Below are 16198 nucleotides of genomic sequence, written 5' to 3'. Positions count from 1 at the left end.
TTATTACGTTTTTATGATTTTTTTTCATTTACTGAATACGGAATCACAAGGATATAAGAAGCTGCATGCACACACTTTTCAGGATACAATATTACTACGTTTTTCAATTAACTAAAATAAAATAAATACAGGAATACAATAGAATGTAATATCCAAACTGTCATGCGGGTAATAAGGGATCACAAGTCAATTTTCACACAACAAATTGTGTCTTCTTAGTCATTTTCTTAATATATTTTAGTGACTTGAAAAACATGCAAAATCATTTATACATATGGTGAACGGGGGAGTCAAGTCTTTCCAGTTGCAGCAGTGAATTTGATATTTACCTTAAAAAATAAGGGAATTCTGCTTTCTACAGATTCTTTGCGCTGCCATGCAGCAAAAGCACAAGACTGACATCTTGCGGTCCATAAAATCATAAACTAGCCAGAAAACTCTTAAAGTACCACTCCAGAACCATAACCCTAATAAAACTACCAGCTATAGTAAATTACAGCCAATATATTTATTGTAATATCTATAAATAAATAGGTATATTTTTCATGAATGTGGTTCATTTAGTGTTAAAGTAAAGAAAAAGCGACGCAGAGGGGTCACCGAAAGGCATTGTGGGATTTGTAGTCCAGTAAGCTCAATGCAGCACGTGTAAACACTGAACTGTCGCCCCGCTGCCCGGTTGCTTAGTTGTTTAACTATGGCGTTCAGCTTTCATTTTGACGTTCCGCTGCAGACTGAAGAGAGCGGTGGAGAAGATTCACAAGAAGAGAAAGTTACAGGTGAAAATCGAGATGAAATGAAGAGCCAGATCAAGCCTACTGTAAGTAACATTAATGTTAACTTTAGCGAGCTATTTAAGTAACTAGCTGATGTTTGTTAATGTAAGCAGCATGTTTTATAATTTGCCAAAAGTTTTATTAACATTTAATTCGGCATTTATCGATATATTCATGCATTAGTCCCTAGGTTAGTCTGTTACTGTGCGGCTAGGTTAGCTAACTGGTTAGCTAGATATCTAGCTAACCGGATACAGTTGTATTTGAAACTTGTGAACCCTGTGCAGTGTTCCAGTCATATTTCTGATTAACTTTGCCCTAAAAACTTAATCAGATTTTCTTAAGAGATCTGAGGTCTTAAGAGACGATAGGGAGAACCAGATCAAGCAAATAAGGCAAACTAGTTCATTTATTTATTGATGGAACTGATTCAATATGTTGATGGTAACAGTAGTCAGTTGTTTTAGGTCAATGGGATGAGCAGGTGTGGGCCAAAATAACTTTTTGTTTTTCTTTGTTTAAATCAAAAGTCTTAGGTTTGAAGAAAGAAGAACACTGCCCCCAACACAAAAAAAACTTTATCCAGTCTGTAAAACATGGTGGTGGTAGTATCATGGTTTTGGCATGTTTTGCTGCATCTGGGACAGGATGGCTTGCCATCATTAATGGGACAATGAATTATTAAATTTAATTATTAAATTATACCAGAGAATTCCTAAGCAAAATGTCAGGGCATCTATTAATGTCTTCAAAGACACCTGCACTTAAGGGTTACACCAAATACGTAAATCAAACATTTCTGCCACTGTATTCTGTATGTAATATTGGATAAATAAATAAATGTAATAAATAAACTACCAGGTCAAATATTATTGCCTTATTTGTTTGATTTATTCTCCATAATCACAGTTAGGACTTGCTGTGTGGTAATCCGATGAGGTTTTAATTTAAATGTATGCAGAGAAATATACTTATACTGTTATCATCGTAGATTCACTCAACCTGTGACTTGACTGTGTCTTGTGATATATTATGATGGGTTTTAACTTTATACAGCTTATCATAAATCTGAACGTTTTTGTACCCATATAGGAGACCTGTGACTCTGATCAGAAGACCATAAAGGAAGCAGTAGAACACAAGAACACAGCAGATCTTCTTTCCCACATTGACAACTGTGTCACAGAGACGGTCACCATAGGGTCTTTACCACCTCTCCATTATATCAACGAATCTGTGTTTGAGCAAACTGCCCCTGAGCGTGATGACGGCGAAAACATACTCTTCCAAACCGTGAACAAAAAAACAGACCTCATAACTGGGGTATATGAGGGGGGCCTAAAAATCTGGGAGTGCACATTTGACCTGCTGGAGTACATTGATGATGAAGGGGAAACCTTCTCTGGGAAAAGGGTCCTGGACTTAGGCTGTGGGGCCGGGCTGCTCGGCATTCTGGCTTTAAAAAGACGAGCCAGCAAGGTCCACTTTCAGGACTACAACAGTACTGTGATAGAGCAGTTAACAATGCCAAATGTGTTCCTTAACTGTGAAGAACAGTGTGATGAAAAGGGTAAAGGAAAAACAGATGGAAGCCCACCAGCTAAAAGAAGAAACTTGGATTCATCACATGATTCACTTGCAGATCGCTGCAGGTTTTTCTCAGGGGACTGGACTTCTTATCTCTCGCTGATGGAACGTGAAGAACCCACACCAAAATATGACATCATCTTCACATCTGAGACCATCTACAATACAGACTACTATCCCTCTCTTCATAGCGTATTTCATAAACTGCTTGCTGAGGATGGAGTTGTCTATTTGGCAACAAAGTCTCATTATTTTGGAGTTGGAGGTGGGCTTTATTTGTTTCAAGATTTTGTGGAAGAAAAGGGTGTGTTCCAAATCAAGTCTTTAAAAGACATTGATCAGGGCCTTAAAAGGCATATTGTATCTTTGACCTTCAATAAATCACAGTCATAGCACTTTGCCTCTTTGTAAAACAGCAGGAATAAATGTTTTTCTTACATAAAGAGGTTCTCTGTCATTGATGCAGGTATAGGGGTCTAAATGTATAATGCATCTCCTTTTAGACTTAATAAAACCTATAGCTTAATACACATGTGTCAAACACAAGGCCCGCGGGCCAAATGTGGCCCGCCACGTCCTTTTATGTGGCCCGCGAGAGCTTGTAAAATCTTAGTGTCTATAATAAATAGGTCAGAAGCGTTCTTTGACCAAAAAATACATTTCCCACAATGCTTGTCGATTGTATTACCCGCAAAGTTACGGCTTACTGCCACTACACGGCAGTGTAGTCATTGATGTGGAAACCCTGCCGGAGGGAAGGTGTAACTTCGCGGGTGGAATTGAGACATGTTTATCCCATAATATCCAGAAAAAGAAAAGTTGATGCAGACGGACGGCTGTGCTTCAAGGCGAAAGACCGGTATGCATTTTGTGTTACTGACCAAAATAAACGCTTTTTAGAAGAGATATAAATTATGTGTAAATATTTATAAGACAATAGCTGATAAAATCTGTTTTAATGACGTTAATAAACATCACTGTGACATCGCTAGTCGCAGTTTCACCTCAGCAAAGGACGAGGAGGTGAATCACTTATCTAACCAGCCTTTACTGATTTCTGCCCCAATAACCCTTTCAATAACCTCCAATAGCCTTTAATAGTCTTCAGTAGCCTTCAACAGTCTAACCTTGCAGCCGTGGTGTGTTCTAAACTCCGTAGTTATAAACATCCTGAGGTTAGCAGCGCGCTAACTGACCTGTTTATAATGTAATCCGAGCAGTGACTCCGGGATGGCTGCTCTAAACTGCTGCTGTTAGCTGCTTGGGCTGAAATATGAACTGTAGAGAGCTGTATTATCCGGTTAGTGGGGTTATTTTATTTCATACACAGAAGAACTTAAAATCCTGTAGCCCGTGGCTGGGCTGTAGCTCTGACTCAGTAAAGACTGTGGGCTTGTGCTGCTGCAGCTCCCACTAGTGGTTGGATGAGGAAATGCTAAATCTGTCACAGCTCACAATTTTTGATTTTATATTTATTAAGCCTCTTTTCAGTATCAAACGTTTTGATCAAAGTTAATATAACTTGTATTTTATGTCATTTCTATTCACTTGTATAGTTTCGTTCTTGATTGATGGAGTTTTTGGATTTCATAACAGGATTTATGTTAATAGAGCAACAAGCAAACATTTTTTCCATGCAACTGTAATATTTGATTGAATAAATAATATATTGAGAGTTATTTAACATTAAGGAGTAATTACATTCATTTACATATATTACATTTGGTTACATTTTCTTATATTTATAAGTTACATCTGGCCCTCGGAGGACAGCCAATATGCCAATGTGGCCCTCGGCCAAAATGAGTTTGACACCCCTGGCTTAATACATGTCAAAATCAAAACACTAATAGTAAAACATATTAAGCCATGTAACAAAACCAAAAAAAAAAAATCTGCCTCTGCTGTGATAAATAAAAAGCAAAGGTTCTGTTGATTTTTTGGGGTTAAGACAGGAACACCTGTATGTTTTATTTAAGCAGAATCAGATAGCTTAATTTAACAGATTAGTGCATACATAAATTTAACACACTCCCTTTAAATTTAGGCTATGCCCACTTGAATCCAGATATTTTTTTAAAACAAGAATTTTTTTCTCTGCTTTTGCAAATTATGCAAATTATAAAGCTTGCATGAGCATGAGGTAGTCGGACATACAGTGAGTCAAACACATTGGTTTGATTCCAAATTATACCCTACTTACACTTTAGTGTATTGAGTGTTACAAAATTACATTAAAAAAAAAATTAAAATCTGCATTTTCATGTGGATGAGAGGACACAACAGAGACAAAAAAATACTTGCTTTTTAAAAGTACAGGTATGTGAATAGGGCAAACTTGAAGAGAATGTGTTTATATTTTTTGCATAGAAGATCAACACAGCTGGGGTGACTACACATTTCAATAAGACTAAATACCAGCTTGATGTTAAATGACTATTAAAAAAAAAAAAAAAAAAAAAAGATTTCTTATGCATAACACAAAGTTCCCTTATGCTGTACCACTAATAATGGAAAGCATCAGTTTTTGAATGGGTTTGAAAAATTTATTCTTCTTTTCAGTTTACATATAGACAGGTTCACATTGATGCATGAGGAGCAAAACACTACAGGTTTCGTGGATTGGATTGGAGGCCTCATGTGTTCACTCTGTGTAGCACAACATAACCATCATCAACTCTACTGGGCTTGTCTTCAATCTCTTTAATGCCCTCAAAATTCTGAATAAAACATTTTCATGTAAACGTAGGAGGGACAGTCATAACATTACCGTTTTACAACCTAAACAGTTTTAGATTTGTAAGCTGAGATGACTATACCTCTTCGCAGCCTGATGTTAACCATATAAGGAGCTTAAACTTTGTTACATCTCTTCTTTGTACAGTCTAATACAACATGGTTATTTTGTGTGGTCTATCACAAACTTGTAAATACATTTAGCAGGGGAATGTGAGTTTTTTTTTAAAGATAAATTTAGTGGTCCCTCTGTACAGATTTGGTCAATAAATACTATTTATATATCTATGTCATTTGGATACACTAAAATAACAGTTTACACACATGAAGCAATGTTAACATACAGAACACTCCCAAATGCACACTGAATCTTGACATTAAGAGAGGTCAGAAGTGACTGCTTTCTTTAGAGCTGTTCAGTGCTGAAGATTATCCTCTTTGAAAATTGGTCTAGGGAGAAAGAAGGCTCTACTTCTTGGCCTTGCCCTGTGCAGCCACAGCCTCCATGGCCTTCCGCACGGTCTCCTCATCTCCTAGGAACTGCATTGGCTTGATGGGCTTCAAGTTCTTGTCCAGCTCATAAAGAATGGGAATTCCTGTAGGCAGGTTAAGCTCCATAATGGCTTCCTCTGACATACCTGCATTAGCAAAAGACAAAATATGTTGAGCTCAACTCAAAACACTGTTATAAATAATACAACTGAAACCAGAACATCTGCTGAAGTATTTGAATTGATAAAATGCAGCACTTGCCTTCCAGATGCTTCACTATACCCCTCAGGCTGTTGCCATGAGCAGCTATAAGCACCCTCTTGCCCTGTTTGATTTGAGGAACAATCTCATCATTCCAGAATGGAAGGGCACGGGCAATAGTGTCCTTCAGGCTCTCACAAGAAGGTAGCTGGTCTTCACTCAGGTCAGCATAACGTCGGTCCTACAAAAAAAAAAAAACAGGATGCATTCAGAATAGTTTTTCTTAGAACCGTCAACCCATTATAATTAAGAAATCCAATTCAAGTTGCAGTACATCATTTTACATCTCAGCCACTCTGCAAAAATTAGTTAAGAATTTCCCCTTGCCAAAAGTACCATCTTTACAGATAAATCTGTGTGCTTATCTAGGGGAACACTTGAGAGCTGCTATTTACACAACTAAAAACCATCTCCACTAAACTTTGGCTTTTGGACCATGGTACTCATTAACCAGCAACCAGGTGTATGCTTCTGTGTAGTTGTGTAAGAATTCTGACCCAGATCAGCACTTGGGACATAATTATATGAAGGCACATTGAGAGAGGATTAAAAACACAATGAACTGATTTGTTTAATCATTCTCACCTTGCTAATGACACTATAAAAGTCATGTTCTTCTTCCATGGGAGGAGGAGGGATGTCATAGGAGCGCCTCCATATCTTGACCTGGGCCTCGCCGTGCTTGGCAGCAGTCTCAGCTTTGTTCAGCCCAGTCAGACCGCCATAGTGACGCTCGTTCAGCCTCCAGGTCCTGTGCACAGGAAGCCACATCTGGTCGATGCCATCCAATACGAGCCATAATGTGCGGATGGCCCTCTTCAGAACAGAAGTGTAGCAAATGTCAAACTCAAATCCAGCATCTGCAGAGGTGGAAAAAAGGGCTTGAATTTACACGGCAGACTTGTCAAATAATTTAGAACAAGTACATACATCATTAAAATAAGGAGGAGGGGAGGAATTAAATCTGGTCATGATTATGATCATCATGAGGAGGGTTACTGCATTATAGCTTGGGTAGTTGGGTTCAGTCATATCATCTAATTTTAGTGCTTTCCTGCTGCTTGAACACATTCATTTTAACTCAAACTCAAGATTGGGATGCTAATAACCTAAAATAGTTAGATTAGATGTGTTTGGGTAAAATGTAAATCTCTAAAACGTGCAAAATAGCAGTGGGCCTCGTGCTGAGTAACACTGAAGTAGGCCTTGCGGTACATGAAAAGATCACGCTCCATGCAGCACGTTCGCCAGGCTTACTCACGCCCCATGCGTCACTTGTGGGCTGAGCAGATCCGCAAAGCGTGATTTTGATTGGTTCAGAATGAAAATTCACGTTTTTCAAGGGCGGGGACAGAGCCAGAGCACGGAAACCACGCCCCCCGTACAGGAAATCAATACTACTCATGGCGAAACATTGGAAAGTCTACTGTAGGTTAAAACACCGAAACTGAGCGAAATTTTATACCTAAATATTGAAGAAAAGCTTGAATTCATGGCCACGGGTTCTTGCAGCACCACTATTCACTTAGCTAGGTTTTAATATAATTTAAGCTACAAATACAGGGTGAAGTAATGGGGTTAAAAAATACGCGACATGTAGCGATGCATTACCATCATTAATAACCATATTTAAGGTAGTTAACGCTATAAACCTTAAGCAAAGTGCTAACTAGCTAATAATAAACAGAAAAACACGGACCTTTTAAAGCGACTCCTCCTCTCTTTGCCTCCTGGATCCCGGTCTCGCTAAGGTCGGCGTCAAACCAGCCGCAGAAGCGGTTCTCCTGGTTCCAGCAGCTCTCTCCGTGGCGAATCAGCACTAATTTATAAGCAGCCATTTGGAAAATCCTTCGTGAAGCACAAACAGCAGCAGCAATCCTTAAAATCTGCTCACGCGCTCCGTCCGAGACCCACCAGGTAGATACAGTGAGTCGACCTCTGCGACCGCTTCATGAAATGTCCTCTTCCCTCCTCTGATTGGCTGCTCAACCAACGGGACCGTAGCGTCGTCAGTGCTGGCTCAGCGTTTAACCAATCCGAACGAGCGAAAACGCGGAAATGGGCAACGGAGCCCCGCCTACTTTTGGTTGTTGGAGCTCAGCAGAGCATCTATGGAGAAATCATCACAGAGCAATGGCAGCTCGAAATATCTGCTCTAAAACCGAAAATCATGATTCCAAGCCACTTTTTACCTACCTATAGAGGCGCTGTTCATTAATAACAATATCAAGACCAGTTTTCCTTGAACAGACCCAGTCAATTTTACTCCAGAAGAAAATTAAAATGCTGTTGTCTTTTTTCCTCTTTTTAAAATGTTGATAAAAAATGTCCGTTAAGCTAACAAAAGAGGGGAACCATATGTAGATATCACAAATAAAGCTAAGGTCACCATCTTTTGGTTTGTCTTAGTTGTCAAACATGCTACTTTGGTTAACACATTTCAAATAGTCCTCAGAAGACAGGGGTGGTGGGGAAAAAATATATCTAACTAACTAACTAAAAACCCAGTACCAACAGAATTCAAATAAAGAAATATACTATGACTTAATGCATGTAGGTGCTTTATTCTGTCTTTTATGAAGGCTATAACAGTTAGCACCAGTTACATAGTTTATTTAATCAGGTGAGCTACTGATAGAACTGAAAAAAATAAATAAATCAATTCTGTGGCTGACTGTGAAGTTCAAAGAGAAGTCACTGACCAAGCCTGTATTTTTCTAGCCAAGATATAGATTATTTACTGTGAACACATTCATAAATTCCGCTAATGTTTTGCTGTATTTATGTTTATTTGTATTTCTTTTGATGTTATATAGAGTATTTCAGGTGAAATATTACATTTTTTTAGATTCACACGTATATAAATTTACTTAGTACCATATGACGCAAAAGTACCATTTTTAAAATCAGAAATGGCGAGAAACAATGATGACTGCTCTGTTCTTCATAAAAACAGATGAGTGTTTGTGACTAATTAATTATTTTCTTTGTTTTGCTTACTTGTTCACATAGGAACAAAATTCCTTACTGATAGTGAAAACAAGAGAATAAGCAATATAATATAATTAGATTGTCACAAATAGTCCTGGACACAGCAGAGTAAGACAACAGCATCTTTGTTGAGACCTTTCACAACATGACTGAGACATTAGTTTTGCCTGTATGTAATAATGAAAAGTGTATGCATAGTTGCCAAGAAGAATATAACCCACACATACATTCACTAGTCAAAAGTAATGTCATTGCAAAACATGCAGCCAACTTGGTTTGCTTTCTGATTTGTAAGGGATTTATGACAAAAGTTAAGTTAGCAAAATGCATGCTCAGAGGGGTTCAAATAAGGTATATGATATTAAAAATGTCAGTGAACACCTTGGTCCTGGCACAGTATGATCTTGAAAAAATGTTTTTAAACATGCTATTTAATTGTGGTGTAAAGGTTATAGAAGTACACTTGGAACAGGCATTTCACTGGTTTGATCTCCAGAACTGATATCCCTGGGCACTGATGTGATTGCTCACCAGTCTGGGTGTTGGTTCTTACTACTGCTGTAGTTTTTGAATGTGTTTGTTCACTGTCATGGATAACTGTAACCCTAGCCCAAAGCCTAGGGGCTTTTTACTACTGCACAATGGTGGTAGAGTGTGCCTAATGTCAAATATCAAGTCTTAAATAAAAATGTATTAAGAGGCAAAAAATATATAACACTTGCAACAAATGGGTATTTACTGTAACTAATCATAATCACAATTAATCATAATATAATTGGCATGCCTTGGTACTGACTGACTCCCAGGAAACAAACTTTCTGCAATAGAAAATTAACCCTAAATGATGCACTTAAATAATTATTTTTAAACATAGGTCTAATACATGCAGTTGGCTGGTGTATCTGTGCAGCATGAGTGACATCTTGTGGTCACATGCTGGTAATACCTGTCACAGTGTGCTGTGGTACAGTGAGTTCTCTATGCTGTGTGGCTTGAACCAACTGTAGTGCTGTAAGTGTCACATCTCTTTCCCTTTCTCCATTGAAGCCCCAAAATTTCCTACAATTTTTGCAGCAATCTGTATTTAGAAGTTAGCAGGTTTTGCCTATGTGATTATGTTTGTGAAATCTTCTGTATCTAGTAGTCTATAATATATCATCTCAACAGTTTTTCTGTTTTCTTTTTTTCTGATTTAAATCATTAGGTCAAATTTGTGGTTAATTTGGCAAAAAACAACTGAACAACTAGTTATTAAATTACTTTCCCTAAAAAAGTATCCTGAATTAAAAAGCACTGGATTGATTTCTATCTAGTCTGACACATATAAGTAATGCCCTCAAATTAAATTTGACATTGGAATGATTGAATTTCATAGAGGTTTGGACATGTTAAATCTTTTAAATGTTTATCTGTACATTTGCATTTGTAAATCTACCCTAATTTACAGAATACTATATGTATATGATTTGAAACAGTAGGGCTGTACTGGAAAAATTGTTAAATATAATATAATATAATATAATATAATATAATATAATATAAAAAAGGATATATTAAAAGCAGTGTTCATTGAACACGCTCATTTTTTCGTGAATGTTGAACTGAACGCAACACATTTTTTAATAAAGAACTTGAATGTGAATTAGTTCACATTATGTGTCATGAACGGCAGACATCCCTGTAAATGAACGTTGGCTAGTTAATAACATACTGGCTTTCGCACAACGTTACCCGTGATGAATCACGGAGGGCTGGAGTGCGGAGGGCTGGAGCACGGAGGGCGAGGGCGAGAGAGGGCGAGAGAGAGAGAGAGAGAGAGAGAGAGACAGAGAGAGAGATACAGAGAGAGAGAGATACAGAGAGAGAGAGAGAGAGAGAGAGAGAGAGATACAGAGAGAGAGAGAGAGAGAGAGAGAGAGAGAGAGAGAGAGACCAATGACGAGAGTGAGAGAAAGTGCTGCAATTAAAAAAAAAGGCTAGTGGAAGTGATAGCATTTTCATCACCTGGTAAGAAACCCACAATTGCAGTGTCATGAACAAATGTCTACAATGAGCAGTTTCAAAGAACGTATAGTGATTTCTAGCTTGTGTGAAAAAAAGTATTTATTTGAATATCTCACGAAAAAAGTTAAATGAACTGAACTTTAAACTAGTTCAGAAAAGCTGTGAACTGGCACAACACTGAATAAAAGTACAATACTTCTTTCTAGTGGGCGGAGTTTATAAACAACACAAAATAAACCACTGTGTGGCTGTAAACTAGGTGATTTTAAAAGTTGATACAGTACTGCAAAAATATCCTGATACAATAAGGATATATTTTCTTACACCTCTAATATTCAATCAAATGCTGCACCCAAGAACAACTAAGCAACCAGATGTCAAAACCTCTTATTTTTAGTTTCCTAAAATGTGGCATGATAAAAAAGTATTCCTGCTTTGTTCAGCAAATGTAGAGGTAAATACACTTGAATAAAGTTGATGTTAAAATAACTAGATTTAATAGTGTTTAATGCATGGATAACATATTACAGGTGAATTATTTTAAGAAGGGCACCTCAGTAGACTGAAAAAAACCCAGCTGTGGTCATGGTAACTGACTCTCAGACACTAAATAAGATTTACACTGCTCTAATGGCATGCTCTTTAATGACAGGATACAGGCTGGCTGCTAGTAAAAGGTCATATCATTAAATGAACAGCAGACACTGACTTCCTCACTGACTTAAGTTTTTCATAGAATACATGATTATTTTTTAGCACAAAGAATAAACCACTGCTTCTTTATCTTTTTGTCTTTACTGTTTCTACGATTAACTGTGTAAATACTGTTTCGGCAGACCTGCTTAATAAGTAAATAAATAGTCACTGTGAACATAAAATTTATTGTAACATTACAAAATCTTTGCTGATCACCGTGCCAGGATTTTTGAATGGATACATTAATGTATACTCAGTGGAGTTTATAAAAGTTTAACTCATATTCAGTTGATTTTAGAATTTAATACAAATTCTTTCAGTAACAAATAAAACAAACCATCAGAACACTGAACTAGAACTTTTATTTTTCATTTTAGCAAACTAAACATTTCCAAATTAAAATCTTTCCATTATTATGTAAATTGCAACCATAAAATACAGGTTTGTTTGCAAAAGGCTGGAAAAAGGTGCTTTTCAAAATAATTTAAATCCTGAATTTAAAAAAGCAGATTGGGTTGGTGAAGCTCATTAATCTACATAGTGGAAATCTATTGCAGGTTATTTTGGCCTATGAGAAGTCAAACATAAGCTTGTGATGTAGTTTTTACAAGTAATAACTATCATTTCAGATCCTGGCTATGTAACTTTTACTAGTAATAACACCAGGTATACACTATATCTATAAATACAGTCTGACTAGTCACATTACCAAAAATAAAATAAATTAAAATAAAATTGATTTATACAGAAGTTTTTACAACTAGTTTTGATTGTTATGTTGCCATTGTTTACATGCATTTCAGTCTCTCTTATCTGTAATTTGTAGTAAAAACGTCAGTTACAGATATCTACAGCTTTTTTACTAGTTAAATATCTCCACAGTAAATCTGACTAGCAAAATGTTCAGGTCCACATATTCCCACCAGAACAAAAATGATAATTCAAGACATTTCTAATGTCATGTTGACTAATAGTAATGCGTCTTTTGGATATGTACAGTCTTTTATCTCTACAGTATAATTTTAGATATCTTCAATTCAAGTTTTGACTAGTAATAAAATACTATTCATTTTAGAATGTATAGAATTTATTTTTATTTCAGAATTACATTGTAGATATCTGGAACCAATTTTTACTAATAAAAGTCCAAATAAATCCTTGTATTTGTAACTGTAGTTTTTTTAGTTAAATAATATGTAATATGTCAAAGTTTGCCATATAAATGTGCTTTTCTTTCCACTCAAATCGGTGTCAGGTTGATTGATGTGGACACATTTATCATCTTAGCATGTCTGGTAAATGGTAAAAAAGCTCCTGGCTACTCATTAGTGAACTTTACTCAGGACAAGCCCATAATTTGGGGCTTTGAAGTGTTAGAATCCAGACAATTTACCTTAATCTAATAATGAGCAAGATCCGCCCTGTAGTTACTATGAGCTGTGTGTGTTTCCGTTACTTTAACAGAAGCTTCTTTCCTTCACTGAGATCCAGCCTGTGTCCTGCCATTCATTCAGGACCAGTGGAAGATCCAATCAGAGAGCCAGATAGGCTGTTTTCTCCTCCCACTGCTTAGAGTTGGGATGGGGCGGGGCTAGACATGGCCACGTTTCAACAGAGTGTAATGTGTGACGTCAGTGCGCCCCTCCCCTTTACATTCCCTTCTTGTTCTTGTCATCTTTGTCCAAACTGAACTAACAGTGGAAAAGTGTTGCTCCTCTGAATGTGGAGGCTTTTAACATTTACTAATAATACTTATTATTATTATCTATTTTATAAAATGACTTACATCCCTATTGGTTTAAAGACAAAAAAAGTAAATGTGCATGTCTCACTCTTTCTTCCCTCCTTCCTCCCTCTCTCTTTTTTCTCTCAGACTGGGACAGAGAGAGGGATGGCTAGAGCTTTCAGGCCGGCCCCCTGCTCCCAGAGCTTCCTCTTCCAGCTGCTGGGTGAAAAAGAGGGGGGAGGAAGACAAAGTTTCTCCAGCTGCCACAGAGGAAACGGAAGGGACGAAACGCAGAAATCTAATTTCAAAACCTCCAGGCTGTGCTCAAGCAGCGCTGTGTGCATTCCTCCTCTTCTTCTTTATCTTTTACTCGCCTCTCCAGTAATCTCCAGTGCTGCTTTTCTCCTATACCACCATCTCCTGGTATTTTTTTTCCTTCTGCTTGTGGCAAAGAGCCTCCACCCCAAACAGAAGAAAGAGAGGAGAACTGCTCTTCTCTTCTCCACATCAAGGAGATGCCCCCCCAGCCACAGGTGAGGAGGAATTTCCTGGAGTTCCTCAAGAGCTTTGTCGGGATTGTACGCATTCTCCAGATTCTGCTGGGAGCTGGTCTGTGGGTCACCATCGCTGCCAACAAGTATGAGGGCTCCGTCCACTTTGTGCTGTTTGTGGCCGTGTTCTTCTGGCTTCTCACCCTGGCCCTCTTCTTCGTCACACTACTGGACAAGCAGGACCTGGTCCCCATTGTGGGAGGAGAACGCTGGTTGTTAACCAACATGATCCATGACATTGCTGCCACTTTGCTCTACTGTTCTGCCATTGGCATCATGATCTACAAGACAAAAAAGAACTCCTACTGCAATGTGGTACAATACAGGCCCCCGTGCTCATACAAGGTCTACCTCACTGGCTCTGTGTTTGCCTGCCTCACTGCTGTTGTCTATCTGCTCTCGGCCATCTATGGCTCCTGCAGAAAGTGCCGGGGTGAGCAGACTGTGGTGTAAACAGCCCAGTGTAGGCTCAGGACAATGGATGGATGGACAGGGGGAGGGAGGCTTCCCCTCTATCTCTTTTTCTCTGAGAGAAAAAAGGGGCCCTTGGTCCTTCCCCAGGTCGCACACAGCTCACAGCAGGCTTTTGGAGACTGGAAAAATTTCTTTTCTCTTAAAGCAGAGGTTTCAGTGCCCTTGTCTCAGGCTTCCAGGTTTGTTGATTTTATACAGTAATTTAAAGTCAGAGAACTTCAGCAGCCGTGCTAAAACATTATACGTATTTTATGGTTGTGTATGTTTTTGTACGTTTTTTTATATATATATATGTATAAGAGTTCAAGCTACTCGATGATTTATGTAACAAAGAGTCATGTTTTCCTTCATAGTACTGTTCCAATGAAAAAAAACTCACAAACATCAGTTTGTTGCCTCATGTAGATATGCCAAGTTTGTAGCATTTTGTTTGCAGTGTCTGTCTTCATGATCTTGTCATAAAGCAGTGCCTTCTACACGACTAAATCTGCATACTACAAATGTGTGGGTGTAAGTGTGTATATAAAAAGTATTTTTCTGCTTAAAAAGAGCATAGCAACGGTTCTTGTAAAATGTCTTCATTCAAAGTACACAATAAGTCTTGTTTAACATGAAGCAATTCTCAGTCATGAAGCAAATGTCTAATACTGAATGAATAAAAAGGAAATATATTAATTCTCGTTCTCTGTAACTGTGAGTCTGAGATTTGTAAGAGGTAGCTGGCTACGCTAGCCAAGCACAGATAAGCCTCTGAGACAACAGCCATTATAACATTCCATCACAGTCAGACTGCTGCCATTACACACCAGCGCAACAGCAGCTGAGTACCAAGAAAGCAATGCAGGCTTTTGTATTGTATTATGAATGGTTTAGCCTTTAAATATTAAACTTATGTATTGTTTAATAAGAACGTTGTCCACAGAGAAACCCATAGTGTATCTGTGACTTATAACCATGAACTTTTAATCCATGATCTCTCCAAAGGGAAATGAAAAGGGGAGTTTCTTACTGTAATCACAAAAGGGAGGGAGGAGGGATGTACTTCCAGAGAAGTGTAAAAAAAAGGCCTTTACAATGCTGATCTCAGGCAGATAGAAGTAAAATAAAGGGAGTAATAGTTAATAATATAAAATCAAGGTTTCATTGAGGCCATAGATAAATTACATTTGGATCCATAAAAAAAACATTTCTGTAATAAAGATTTATGTGAGTGCAAAAAGCCTTCACAACACAAAGAAATTTTCTTCACATTCCCAATAAAAGTGTTCCTCCATAATTAGTTGAATATTCACACAAAGAACAATTTGCAGCACCTTTCTTTTAAATGTGTAATTCAGCCTTTTTTCCTCTTTTTACTACATTAATTTAATTAAGACACAATGTACCCAGCTTGCAAAAGTGCACTGTTAGAGCTCTAAACTTTATCTAAAACTGATTCATTTTTCAAAAATCTTAAAAATCCAGTTAAATGTTTTCAGTTGTTACTGAAGTTAGTTGAGATGCCCCATTTTGTTGCAGTCCTGTCCATCTGTTAATGTCATCAGAAGCAGCCACATGGGGTAAGCATGTTACGATCTGTACCTCAGCTGCAAATGGCAAAATCCCACTGCTTTTAACACAGGGGTGTCAAACATATGGCCCGCAGTAAAGATTGTAATCCAGCCATCCACACAAATGTATGATCCATGTTCTCAGTGTCAATCATTCTCAGAGTTCAGCCACTTAATTAAAAAAAAAATCCACTTTACCAAAAACTTTACTCCTGGACAGCATGACTCCATAGCTCTCCATACAGCAGATTACATATTTTAGCTAGGTGTGGAACAACAGAAAGATAACACCCAGAAGAAGAGCCAATAGGAAACCAGTTAAAAGTCTCATATTTGAAAGGGGTGGGACTTGTT

General features: G+C 37.7%; 3 protein-coding genes across 3 annotated transcripts; 2 read left to right on the top strand and 1 right to left on the bottom strand.

Moving 5' to 3' along the window:
• The first annotated feature begins 603 nt into the window (after nucleotides 1-603).
• Nucleotides 604-2806, top strand: mettl18 (methyltransferase like 18). The gene is made up of 2 exons (XM_007240388.4): nucleotides 604-820; nucleotides 1869-2806. The coding sequence occupies exons 1-2, from the start codon at nucleotides 698-700 to the stop codon at nucleotides 2754-2756; spliced, it is 1011 nt and encodes a 336-aa protein (XP_007240450.2). The 5' UTR covers nucleotides 604-697; the 3' UTR covers nucleotides 2757-2806.
• Nucleotides 2807-4887: 2081 nt separating this feature from the next.
• Nucleotides 4888-7811, bottom strand: pgam1a (phosphoglycerate mutase 1a). The gene is made up of 4 exons (XM_007240387.4): nucleotides 7552-7811; nucleotides 6438-6712; nucleotides 5853-6033; nucleotides 4888-5737 (listed from the first exon to the last, which is right to left on the bottom strand). The coding sequence occupies exons 1-4, from the start codon at nucleotides 7688-7690 to the stop codon at nucleotides 5568-5570; spliced, it is 765 nt and encodes a 254-aa protein (XP_007240449.1). The 5' UTR covers nucleotides 7691-7811; the 3' UTR covers nucleotides 4888-5567.
• A 5573-nt stretch (nucleotides 7812-13384) lies between these two features.
• On the top strand, nucleotides 13385-14969 carry marveld1 (MARVEL domain containing 1). The gene has a single exon (XM_007240386.4). The coding sequence runs from the start codon at nucleotides 13785-13787 to the stop codon at nucleotides 14271-14273; it is 489 nt and encodes a 162-aa protein (XP_007240448.1). The 5' UTR covers nucleotides 13385-13784; the 3' UTR covers nucleotides 14274-14969.
• The last annotated feature ends 1229 nt before the right edge of the window (nucleotides 14970-16198 follow it).

Source organism: Astyanax mexicanus, chromosome 7 (assembly GCF_023375975.1).
Source record: "Astyanax mexicanus isolate ESR-SI-001 chromosome 7, AstMex3_surface, whole genome shotgun sequence".
Lineage (NCBI taxonomy): Eukaryota > Metazoa > Chordata > Actinopteri > Characiformes > Acestrorhamphidae > Astyanax > Astyanax mexicanus.
This window is presented reverse-complemented; position numbering and strand designations above follow the sequence as displayed.

Bases quoted from the DNA above. Each gene is read 5' to 3' on its own strand.
- mettl18 (XM_007240388.4), top strand. From the start codon at position 698: ATGGCGTTCAGCTTTCATTTTGACGTTCCGCTGCAGACTGAAGAGAGC. The intron at 821-1,868 runs GTAAGTAACATT...GTACCCATATAG, and splicing joins AGAGCCAGATCAAGCCTACT to GAGACCTGTGACTCTGATCA.
- marveld1 (XM_007240386.4), top strand. From the start codon at position 13,785: ATGCCCCCCCAGCCACAGGTGAGGAGGAATTTCCTGGAGTTCCTCAAG.
- pgam1a (XM_007240387.4), bottom strand. From the start codon at position 7,690: ATGGCTGCTTATAAATTAGTGCTGATTCGCCACGGAGAGAGCTGCTGG. The intron at 6,034-6,437 runs GTGAGAATGATT...TTTTTTTTGTAG, and splicing joins TTTATAGTGTCATTAGCAAG to GACCGACGTTATGCTGACCT. The intron at 5,738-5,852 runs GCAAGTGCTGCA...TTGCTAATGCAG, and splicing joins TATAGTGAAGCATCTGGAAG to GTATGTCAGAGGAAGCCATT.